The sequence below is a fragment of the Apteryx mantelli genome, chromosome 8 (assembly GCF_036417845.1).
Source record: "Apteryx mantelli isolate bAptMan1 chromosome 8, bAptMan1.hap1, whole genome shotgun sequence".
NCBI lineage: Eukaryota > Metazoa > Chordata > Aves > Apterygiformes > Apterygidae > Apteryx > Apteryx mantelli.
The window spans coordinates 35,072,396-35,084,905 of NC_089985.1; the positions used below are offsets into that span (position 1 = coordinate 35,072,396).

The following is a 12,510-nucleotide window of genomic DNA, read 5'->3' on the forward strand; positions in this document are numbered from 1 at the left end:
ATGAAACTTCAGGCTTTTTTTCCCCCCTCCTCTTATTTTTATTTAGATAATTAGCACCATGGAGCCTCAGGTGTCGAATGGCCCTACTTCCAATACAACCAATGGACCCTCCAGCAACAGTAGAAACTGCCCTTCCCCTATGCAGACAGGGGCTGCTACAGATGACAGCAAAACCAACCTCATAGTCAACTACTTACCCCAGAACATGACGCAGGAGGAGTTCAGGAGTCTCTTTGGGAGCATTGGCGAAATAGAATCCTGCAAGCTCGTGAGAGACAAAATTACAGGTAAGTTCTTGCATATTGTCAACTTCTACATGCATCAGGGTCATTTTACATTTAGGGACAGGTAAACCGTTGCCCTCATCTTGTAGGTCCTTGGCATGGGGAATACCACAAATACTGTGATAAACTTCTGATGGTAAAGCTTTAGTTTTCAGCAGTACACATTGGATCTAGAACAGCTGTAGGAGGAGCCGCTTGTCTTTCAGCCTACATACAGATCTAAGGGGAAGAACGAACGTTACCAGTCTGCGTGTGTGTGTAACACATTTGGTATGCAGCTTCTTATAATAGAGCTCAGATGATGACATTCCTTTCCTGATCATTCCTTTTTTTCGTATTTAACATTGACTTATTTGTAGGAGGATAGCCTAAATTGCTTGAGCTAACTGACCACCACTTAATTCAGACCATTTCTTTCGAACCTTACCATACCTTCATCAAATTTTTGACTATAAGCAACATTTCAAAATCAAGGTGGTTCTGCATGCCCATCACAGTTTGTTTACCATGGCTTTCTGGAGCAGCAATGGTCTGTGGTCAGGAGCCACTGATCTGAATTTCATTCAGACATTTGTAGTTATTGGCTAATGATTTTAGCTTTGTTCCCTGAAAACTCTTTACTTTGCCATAGTCCTTTTCCTCACAATGTGGCACTTGCTGATAGAACTGTGCCTTCAAAATAAATAAAAAAAAAAAAGACTCCCATTAGAGATACCACCTCAAAAAGGAGAGATGCATGTCTGCACCATCGCTAAAGGAGGTGTGGACAGATACAAATATACCTAGCCTGCTCTGTATCCTTGCTGCTGAAGCCAGGAATTCAGTGATGCACAGAATGAAAAAGAAGACAGTGGGATGAACCATCAGTTTTTATAGCTTGTTTTATAGGTTAGTTTTATAGGTTGTGTGTCTACTCGCACTGTAGGTGGGGAACAGCTGAAATTTCACTGCTGTTCTGTGCATCACCAATGTTATGTTTAGCACAGTGAGGCAGTCTTGGGAAGGAAAGGGTTCCAAAACAGGAGCTGTCTTTTCTATCGAATGCACTCTTGGCAACTTGGTTTTGCATTCTGTGAAAAGAGACACTATGTAAAAATGAGGAATTTAAAATATAAATCTTTGTCCCTAGTTCTGAAACAGCTTGACAGCCATTGCATTGGCAGCGTTAGGATGATCTATATAGTGCTTTTAAACATGCAGTTTCCTTTTTTTTTCTTTTTTTTTTTTTTTTAATTTACTACCTCACATGCAACAATGTTCAAGTTTAACATGAGACACATAATAAATGGCAGAAGTCCCAGGGCAGTTCAAATCCTCAGAAGTGTAGTTCAGCTGAATTTTCTTTTGCACATTGACTACAATGTGTCTGTTTCAGTATATCTTCCAATTCAGACACCGCTTCAGTGGTATGAAATAAAAAAGATTGAAATTTTGATTTTTACTTATCTATTTATTTATTTTTACCTTAAAAAAAAAAAATCGCTTATACCTTCCTCTAACCCCCAAAATCTCTATCCGAAGAACTGAAGTCCTCTGCTTTTGTAAGCAGAGCTGACCCAGTGTCCCAGTATGACATACCTCCCTTGATATCTGCTACCAGTCAGTCAGCTCCAGACTGCTGTTTTTCTTTTCAGTCTGAAAATAATCTTGAGAAATTAAATTACAGATTACTTCAGTTATTTTAAACAGAACTGAATAACTAAGATAGCTTTTAAATCAGGGTCTGCAGGAGTCTAGAGTACCTAGTTTGAATTTTGATCATGATAAGTTTTATGCTTCAGAAATGGGGGGGTTTTGGCTTCCTATAGCACCTCAAACTTGTGGTGGTTTCCTTAAAATATAATCTCAAATTTTTAGATATTGTGTGTGTTGTTTTTATGGAGAGTTGGCAGCCTTTGGAAGGAAAACCATTACTTCATCTGTTATGAACACTATTCTCTTTGTTTCATTCTATCTCAAGGCTTTTGTCTCTGTTTGAGGAGGCGAGAAATTGGCTATATGATCTTTGACATGTTCTTGGGTAGTTTTCTGCCTGTGCATTTTTTTTTCCTGTATAAAGTGCATAAATCTTTAGGATCAATAAATGCTTCGTAGCAACCATTCTTTAAAAAAAAAAAAATTACACTGATGTTTTGAGAACATCAGCCCCAAATGACTTAGGAGCCTACACGTTGTTTTTAAGAGATACAGGTACATAAGGAGCAAATTCTCAGTAAAACTGAATTGCTATCCAGAGTGTCTGTATCACTTTTGAAAACAGAATTTAATCTTCTAAGGCTTCAGGAGTGTTATCAAGGTATTCTGCATCATTGCTAACTTTTAGGGTACATTTTCATGCCTCACATTAAATTCAGAGTTACGCGAGTTAAATGCAGTGCTCAGCCAGAACCAGTGAATACTTCTAAAGGTTCTTAGCAGATTCTTAGCAAACAGAAATGTGCTGAGGTCATACCTAACCATCCTTCAGGATCGTCTTGTGTGTGTGTGTGTGTGTGGTTTTACACTGTGGTGTTTGGGGATTTGGGTTGGTTTTTTTTGGTTGGTTGGTTTTTGGTTTCTTTGTGGGTTTTTTGGGGGGGGGGGGTTGTTTTTTTTTTTTTTTTTTAAACCAGTAAGCTCTTGTAGGAACAACTGTCTCTTTCAGGGCTTTTTTATCATTAAGATTCAATGTGATTTTTTTTTTTTTTTTTTTTTCTTTTGACAGTGAAGCTGTATTGCAGAATAAGTAGTAAATTCTTAAGATAGTCTTGCTGAACTGGTGGGGATGTCCAAAGCAATTTGGTTTGTTTTCTGTCTGCTTTTGGATTTTTTCATTGTTTCAGTTCAAAACTTCTGTGCACTTTTATTAAATCTCAGCTGAGTATACACTGTTGTAGTATGTGTTTAAGCAAACACTACAGGAGTTTCCATTAAAAATATGGGTCTTCATAGGCAATAAGTTCTTTTCTCCTTTCTCCTGATAAGATAAAACATTAGGTAAAACAAGGAAACCAAATTAAAAAGTTATCTGCAAAGAGAATTTGCTTCAAAAAAAATAGCAAAGGTCATATGCCAAATAAGCATGTGAAATAGTTGGCCTGGCAAAACCATATTAAAAAATCTCAAATGCATTTCTGAGGCTAGATGGGATTTAATTGGTTCATGTAAAAGATTCAATTTCCCCTGTCCTGTTAGGAAGTGCACAGATCTTGTGAAATAATGTTTAGGCTCCAAAAATACTTTTTCCAAGGAGTTCAGAGCTAAACAAAGTCTGTTAAACATGCAGAATTCCTGTGAGAGAATTTATGATCTGGACTGTTTTATTATTATTTTTAAAATGGATTAAACAGTTACTGTAACAACAATAATCATCTGCTCCAAGTGTTTTTCCAGGTCTTTTAGAACAGTAGTAGTGGGGGTTTGGGGGGGGGGGTTGTTTGTTTTAAAGAAAATTAATTCATGATGTTACCCCTCGCTTTGGAAAGACACATGTTTAAAGAAGCGTATTCCTTTACTTAAAAAAATAAAATAAAAAATAAAAATAAAAATGCTAATTTGGTAGTACACCGTACTGAGTTGAATAGGAATGACAGCTTCTAAGACAGCCTTTAATTTGGTATTCAAAACCAAAATTGTAAACTTCGGTTTTGTTTGGTAGCGTCTCAGAACAGGCAGGATATACAGTAGCATTTTTTAAAGATGCTAATGACTTGAAAGAGAAGATAAAGTCAGGCATACATTTTAATTATGGGGGAGGGGTTGCAATAGAAAAAATGTTTTTTCCACTGCAGAAATTTTAAGGGAATGAGACAAGGAAAAACAGAGCGACTGAAAATACTCGCCTTCATTTGGCAGGGGTGTTTAATAAAAGCAGAACTTGTGGTTGTAAAGTGTGCTTATTAAATTCTTCATTTACACTACCTAATTAATTCTAGCATTTTAAATTAACAGTGAAACTGGTCCCTGCTGTACCATTTCATAGCTACAGCATATTTCGTCCAACAACCCAGTTGCTCAGGTTTAATCAGCTGCTCTCAAAAAATGAGAAGAAGGAACTTGAGTTTAAAAAAAAAACTAAATGGCATAAACACTTTAGAAGAGTGTAAGATGACAGGAGATGACTTTACGGAGGAAGGCTACAGCTTTAGATGGATATGAGGCTCGGTGCTTGTAAGTGAGGTTAAACTACGTAGCACTGCAGATGCAGGCTATTATTTATTCTGTCCCCAAAAAGCTAGTGATAAATCTCTTATTGACTTAACCAGGAGAAGGGAAGGACTTGAATTCATCAGAGAATTTTAAGAGAAGAAACGCTGAATTTGTTTTGTCCCATGTTTTGAAAACAAAAGGTCCAGTCAGCAGAGTGTCTGTGAGAGACATTGTAATTGCTGCTGGCCAAGTGAGTTGTCCTTGTTGACTTAATTTGGGGGTGGAACGGGGGTGTTTGTGTTTAATTTTTTTTTTTAAACTGACTTGATGGCCGGAGCTGAGCTCTTAAGAATTATATTTTTGTGTCTCTGTAGTCTGCACAGGAATTCATGTCTCTTAATCTTCAAATGATCGGTATCTCAAATCTTTGGATCTCAGATAATCTTTCATATCTTATAATGATCCAGGCACATTGTGAAGTAGAATATTTATCGATGCAGGATTTCTGTGCATCACTTAACATATGACAGCATTGCATATTCCTGCTGTGTGATGCAATCTGAGGTTCTTTACATGCATAATCGGGAACTTCATTGCTCCTCTGCCCAAAAAACAACCCTATTTTAAATTGTTCCTTTTGAATTTGCAATTCCTTTAAGATTAATGTACAAAGATTTACATCTGTAATTTATCATTTCAGGTAATTTTAATGGGACCAATACAGACTTAGATTAAGATTGCAGTTCAGAACTGAAGATGGCATTATAAGCATAATATAAACATAGATGATTCCAGTGAAAAGGAGGTATGGATGAACCACTGACTCGAAGCATTAGCATCTGTGTGTTGTCACATGCTAGGAAAGAAAAAAGAATTGGCTGTGTTATCTGTAGTCCTGCCTAGAAGTTATGAATTATCAAGTCCTTACTCTTTGTATTTTTAACCATTTGATCCAAGAACCAAAAGCGAACAAAATGGCAGAATCAGAAATAGTGCAGCATTGTGAGAGAGTGCAGGAAAAATCTTTGTGAGCAGTATTTAACGTGCTCCCTTTTCCCATTCACACCATGAAATTCCTGACCTGCAATGGGGGGTCCTCTGCCCATGCTCCCAGCAGGCCAGATGTGAATTGGTTCTGGACCAAAAGTATTTCCATGCTAGGGTTAAGGTATGACCATCTGCCCCTCTGTATAAAAAATATTTCTCTCTGGCTGCCTGTATAACTAGTGGCTTACCAGCAAATACCAGAAAGGTACTGCTATAAAAAGCAATGACCAAGATTTTGCTTAACCAAGAGTAGATAGTGAATGGTGGGTTTGGGGGGGGGTTGTTTTTGTTCTGTTTTTTTGTTTTCTATTTTTGACACTGAACTGGTGATGAGATGTTCAGTACAGATATTGGATACTTGGAGCTTCCTAAAATTTGGGGCACATTTAAGGAGTCTGAATTTCAGCGTCTAGAATCAAAAACTGTTTCTGAAAGCCACAGCTGGAGCAGGTCTGTATCCTTGGGATCAAAAGCTGTTTATCGGCAGTCTAAACTGTGACAGTGAACCTGTGGAAAGATGGAAGAGAGGAAGCCAGGTATAATGATGTTGCCTTACAATAAGGCTTCTCCAGGAGGGAAGCTTTTGAATCCCGTAGCAAGTGCACAGTAGCAAGAAAACACTGTTTAAACTTTTTCTAGTAAACCAACATCTTCTCATATTGCCCCATTGTCTGCCGCAGGCAACAGCAAAGCTTTAAATATTTTAATTGGGAGGTTTTGCTACCCGATAAAGTAGATGGACACGTGGACCATCTTGGAATCAAGAAGGGAATCTGGAAGCTCAGAAAGCAAAACCAAAATCACACTGTAAAGATACAAAGCAAAACCAGGATTAATGGTTAAGTTTAACTGTAGGAAAGAGGCCTTTTGGTAATACAGTTCATGACAATAGAAAGCAGTTGCATGGTTAAGTCTGTATTTGAAAGACCCAGGCTGGAAATTGCTGAGATACTAGTAAAATTGTGCTTCTTTGTCATGGGGAAAAATATTTATTTTCATTCAAAGGAAATAGATCAGTTATTTATGTTTAGAAACCACAGATTGAATGTGAATTCACTGAAAATTTCACATACAAAGGCTATCAGCACTTTATATACATTTTCGCTAGGAATTTTGTAAAAGAATATACTCTAAATGTTTCCTACTGGAGGAGAAAGATATATGGCCTATATGCAGATAAATATAGCTCACTGTGAAACCCAGCATTAAATTACCTGATCCTAAGTGATTGAAACGCTAATCTGGACATAAACTACTTTCACGATTTGATGTCCTATTCACTGATTGTGAGTTTTGAGATATTAGTGGTTCCAGCAGTTTTGCCCACGTAAAATACATTAAATAGGATTATAGAATGTAGGGATTATGTTAGATAAGATTTGTAAACTGTTTAGAAAGTATGTAAACACTCATGCCTCATGGCATAAGCCCACCTAATAACAGGGTTTAGGTGAAAAATACCATGTAGAAGTAGCTTATTCTATTGTTGACTTAAGATGTTTTTTATGTATACACATATATATGTATATGTGTGTGTATATATATAAAAATTCTTTGTGAAGCAGTAGTAACTGGTCACTGATCCCTGGTCAGTTATTTAGTACTGATCTTATTAGACTAGTTTGCTTTGCGCCGGTGGTAGTCCAGAAAAAAATTATATATTGTGGTGTTCACCATTTATAAAGTGAATATAATTCTGGAATTTGCTTTATAGTGACTCCCTTTAGAAGCAATGTTTAATTTTTATGCGTGGGCCTTCCTTGAAGACACAAGATTTAGTCTGCTGCATATATATATATATATATATATATTTTTTTTTTTTCCCCTGTTTCAACAAGGATTGAGTACTCTGCTGAGGACAGTTTATCTGGAAAATAATCCCAAATTAAATGGATTATCTCAGTTTTTTTCATGAGGTGACTTGTAGACTGGACTAGTCATGATTATTTCAATAAATATAGGAAATGTGCATGGAGGTTGTTTAGGGGAGTTTGGGGATTGTTTCTCTGTTTGTTTTAGTTAGTGGTCAAAATGCAGTGAAGAAACAGTGATCAAGTATGCAGAAGAAGCTCAAGAAGAAGTGCAGAAGTCTAAAATACTTTATTTTAGGTCCGAAAAGGAAAATCATTTCTGTAAATCAGATGAAATGCAGAGCATGCTTTAATTTTCAGTTATTCTCTCTTTGTCTGGAAATAATGCTGTGGTACCTTCAATAGGATGCAGAGACTAAAATATTACAAGACATTAAAAATGGACATATTTCAGGGTTTGTAAAGCCTAAAATCTAGAATTATTTTTTTAAAAGATTAAATACATGGTTCTGAACGTCGTTAAAGACCTTTGATAGGTTGATCTTAATTTGGTGGCCTAGTTATTTTATTTTTATAGCTTCTTATTTCCTGGAATGTATTCTGTTCTTTAGCAGAGAGAAACCTAATTTCAGTGTTGCATATCCTATTCTCAGGGCTGCAGATTCAAGAAAATCCCCCAGTATTGATTATCTAAATGAATATTTACATCAAATATCTGAACTAAATTCATTAACACTGTGGGAGAGGGAATGGAGAAATAGTAATGGGTATCTTACTGTTGGAATTCTAGAAAGTATTTGCTAAGGTTTGATGTCTCTTCTAAATGCCGAGGAAAACGGTCAAATTTGCATCCGTCATTTTCTTTATCGCTTCTCTGCAGTCGTCTGGTGCATATTCTGCAGAGGCAAACAAAAGAATTTTGATTTCTTGATTATTGGGAAATAAGCCATTGAAATGAGCATTGGGGCAAATAGGCAGAAAGCAAGAAGGCATGACCCTTGTGCTGTGAAAAATCTTTCTAATTAACTTCAGCAGTCTCAGTCCTGAGGTGGTTCTGAAGTGCATTAAATGCCTATAATGCATGTATAGTTTATTCTTTATGTTTAACCGCCTGTTTTGAGTAAACAACATCACCTTCCCATCAACTGTAATGAGGAAGGATTAGCAGTATAGTTTTCCTCAACAGCACAAGCACACCTACACCTCTGAAATTGTGCCTTCCGGGCATAAGGCTATTTTTGATGCTTTTCCAGTGTGTATGCTGACCTTATAGTCTGTGACTTTCTTTCCACGCTTCATATTGTCTGCTTGAAGATATGCCGTCTACCAGGAAACAACTAGGCAAAACGGCTCTGTTGGTAGTCCTGTATTTGATGGCAGTCCATCCTTACCTCCTCTGTGTTGTGCGCCTTTTCTTTTTTTTTCCTCTCTTCCCATTGTCCCTTTCTCTCTAAAAGCACAGGCTTTGTGCTTCAGCACTCGTGCCCAGCTTCTTCTGTCCCTAACCCTTTTTCTTTTCTTTCCTTTTAGCCCAAGGAGGACAAGGACAAAGGGGAGGAAAGGAACAAGAGAGAGTTCCAGAAAAGCATTGGGAGATTTGGCAGCAGTGACGCTCTAGCTTCCAGCTGAGGCAGGGCCTTTGGGGCAGCAGTAGACAGCACACCAAGAGAGATCTCACCTTTCAGGGCTCCAAAGATGCCTTCCCCAGCATTCATCTGTTTCTTGCTAAGCGCAAGAGAACTTCTTGTTTGACTTGAGACCTTCTACCCTTCAGCTGTACCAACAAGCAGCACAGCCATGCTGCAGCTGTCATCCCTGCCGTCTCTCCAGCACTCTTTGTAGACAACTTGTCCAAGAACAAAAGTAACCTGTGCAAAACTAGTCTTAATGGTTTGAAAATGGCCCAGCTCCTGCTCTCCCTTCTCACAAGAGTATGCTTTCTACCAACACTGTGTTAGCTTTAAGATGGATTTTAATTAGTTCCTGAACAGGGTTATTTGATCTGTCTGCAATAGCTGTATCTCATACTTGGTGAGCTAGGAAGGTCTTGCCACTTTTGTTCCACAGCTGATCCATCTTCACTCAACTTCATAGAGTGCAGGCGCTTTTCCCCACAGCCAGAACCACCCTGCAAGATGTCCTTCACCTTGACCTCTGAGAACAGTCAACCTGACACTTTCAGGTCAGTAATGGAATCTGTTCCCCTTGGGAGTATGCACTCCATCTTTTTCCTCTCCATATTTTCTCCTAGCCCAGTTTATAGGCAGCCCTTACACTAATGGAAAAAAAAATGCTTCTTCAGACTTGATTTGCTTAGACCTCATTCCCCAGATTTTTGGGGAAGATCTTTGGGGTTATTCTAACTGTCTGAATTGAGCAAGGATCCATTCACATGATAAGCCAACCTATTTTCCATCCTCTTCTCAAGTGAGAGACCCTCTAGAGAGGGCAGAGTTTCTTTTGGGTTATCTACTACGTGGAGGCCTTAAATCTTTCTCCTTCTCCTTTGCTTCCAGAAGACTTGAAAGGTTCAAGCCCAGTGCTTTGTAACTTAGGATGTCATTTGACTCATGATTAAGAGGGGTTAATATCTAGTCACGTTACGTCATTGTATGCAAGAATATGTAGAGTGGGGGATTTACCGCCACTTTATACACTTACACATCCTTTACAACCATCACCATCTATTCTTTTCTTCCTCTTGAAGGACAGTTGGTTTTTGCTAGCTGAATTGGGTGTCCACCAACCTTTATATCCACTTGTATGCAGTTCACTGGCAATCCTATAGTCAGAACTAATAACTTTCTCAGTAATCCATAGGCTGTTGGGAGGTTCGGCCATTGCCAACAGACAAGCATACGCCTTTGGGTTGCAGTAACATCCTAAGCCAGGTCCTCTAATTCTTTCCTGGAATGGGCATTGGTAGAGTATTTCAGTACCCGACTTTTTAACCATTTATGTTACAGCCTGAGTGTAGTTCAGCACTTTCTGCATCTATGCCTAATCCTTGGCTAGAAAACACAGGCTTTTAGACTCCATTGAACTTTGTTTCAGGTTTTGCCCAGGTTCAGTGTTTCCCATTTCTGTGATCATAGATGCCAAAATCTTGGGGTCCTTTTCTTTCCTGTGAGATTTGAGTCTAAAAGAAGCACAGAAAGAGAAATCAAGCATCATGTCATTGGGTCTGTCTCTCTGACTGTGCTCACCAGCTCTGCTGTAGCCCACTCACTGGTTTGGTCTGTTGAACATAACTGCCATTCTCCTTGAGCAAGATCCATCCCTGATTTCACAAGTATTCCTAGGTTTCTCAGTTGTCTCCACTAGGAATTTCAGCACAAGTTACTGCCTTGCAGGCACTGCTGAAGACAGGATATTGAACTAGGCAGACCTCTGGTCTGACCCAGTACTGCTGTTCTTAGGCTCTCACAGCAACTGTTTAGTCAGTAGAATATCAGCTAGAGGAAAAAAATGAATTCTCTTCATTATTTCTATTCACAAGAGCCAAGAATTTTTTTCAATTATCTGATTTTTAAGGGCTGTTGCAAAAACAGATGGACAAAAAGCTACATCATGCTCACCTACAAGCAAACAAATGGCAGCATCCCCAGTATGATTAATTGTTGCTGTACTAGAGGGGCTGCTCTTTCCGGGATGGAAGGTCTGATGTGTCCACTGCCCTGTAGAGAAAAAGTCTATCCTCACATGTATTTTAAAGCATGATAAATTAAATACCAACAGGCTTCCTAATGCTGCAGGATTCTAGGACCCTCGAAATGAGGCCACCTTCCTCTTCCTTAGGATGCTGTCGGTTAGACGTAGGGGGTGTTTTGACTTGCCCTGTTGTGAGGATGGTAGGTAGGGCATGATAAGGTAGGACATGTAACAAGGAAGAAGTATTCCCCAGCAATTCCTTTTTTAGACTCCTCTGTTCTCCTACATACTGTATCTGTGTCATTTCTGTTTACCAATGCATCTCTTTCTCCCATTTCTCTACTTGTTCTTTAACTTTTTTTTCCCTGCTCTGGAAGCCTCTTTCTTTTTAATCAAAAAGAAAGAAAACAATCCCAAACCTGAGCAACTTGAGAGCTTCATTGTATAATGCTTCACTGATACATTCTTTGCTGTGATACTTTCTAGTACGTTGACATAACTGCTTTGTTACCTTGGGTTTTTTTGTTTGTTTGTTTTCCTGTTGGTAGGATTGTGATACTTACTTGCTCAAAGTTAGGTATGTTTAGGTGCTTTGACAAACCAGAAACAAAAGAAGGAAAAAAATGTATGTATTTCTCTCCCCTTTGCTTCCCACCTACATGTTTAATATTAGTGAAAAGGAATGTATTTTAACCAAAATCAAGTATCGTAGAATCTTCACTGTTTCTGTGGTGGTCAGCCACCAAGAATGGCTCATAGTCATGACATTGAGACATGGTACATCTGGTGACGTGTGTGGATATCGTCATAGGAAAAGGTATTGCTGATACAGATGGAATGTACCACATTTAAAAGGAACAAATTTGTTTTTCAGTCTGGAGGAAAATTCAGTCGAGAATATTCATTCTAATATTCTTCAGAGAATATCATGTCTAAACCTGTATTTCAGACAAAAAAGAAATTACTGAGAACTACTTGCCTTTTCAATGAAATTACCAGTAAATTTAAGTGATAGAACTAGTTAGTACATGCACCCAGCAAGGACATAACATTTTCTGCTTTAAGCAGTTTTTCTTTTCCTTACTTTCCTTACCTACCACGAATATTACAAACATTTGAAGGATCTTCAAAATTCCTGTTCTTCTTTTAGAATTCTTGAATGTTGAAAACATATTTGTGCTTTAAAGTTGAAGCAAACTTTTTATATAGATTTGTGACAGTCTGTATGGATAGCAAAATTTTATAGGTGGTGCTTTTTGGAACACGATAAAGTGGCATTGCTTTTTTTCAGTATCTTTCCAAATGCTGTGTAAAGTAATACACATAAATCTAACTATTACAGATTAACCTTCTTAGATGTCAGGTTGCAGCTTTTATTTATGTTTTCACTGATCAGATTAAAAATGCTGCAGACACAGGTTGTGTTGTTAATATTAAATTTTGTATTCCGGTCTATAATAAATGACTTTCCTCTGTGCATTGGAAAAACTGGTTAGTAGAGCTCAAAGAGAGTTTAATTAGTAGGCTGTTTGTGAGACAGAATAGGTATTCTGAGTCATTGTTCAGAATTACTGTGACATTTCTTAGTG

At 38.0% G+C, this 12,510-nt stretch overlaps 1 protein-coding gene across 2 annotated transcripts in view; it reads left to right on the forward strand.

Annotated features, from left to right (window-relative positions):
• ELAVL4 (ELAV like RNA binding protein 4) overlaps positions 1-12,510 on the forward strand; it is a 65,514-nt gene that overhangs the window by 19,835 nt on the left and 33,169 nt on the right. For both annotated transcript variants that reach the window (XM_013951247.2, XM_013951246.2), the window contains exon 2: positions 47-287. In XM_013951247.2, coding sequence (XP_013806701.1) covers positions 47-287 — 241 coding nt within the window. The remainder of the gene's footprint in view (positions 1-46; positions 288-12,510) is intronic.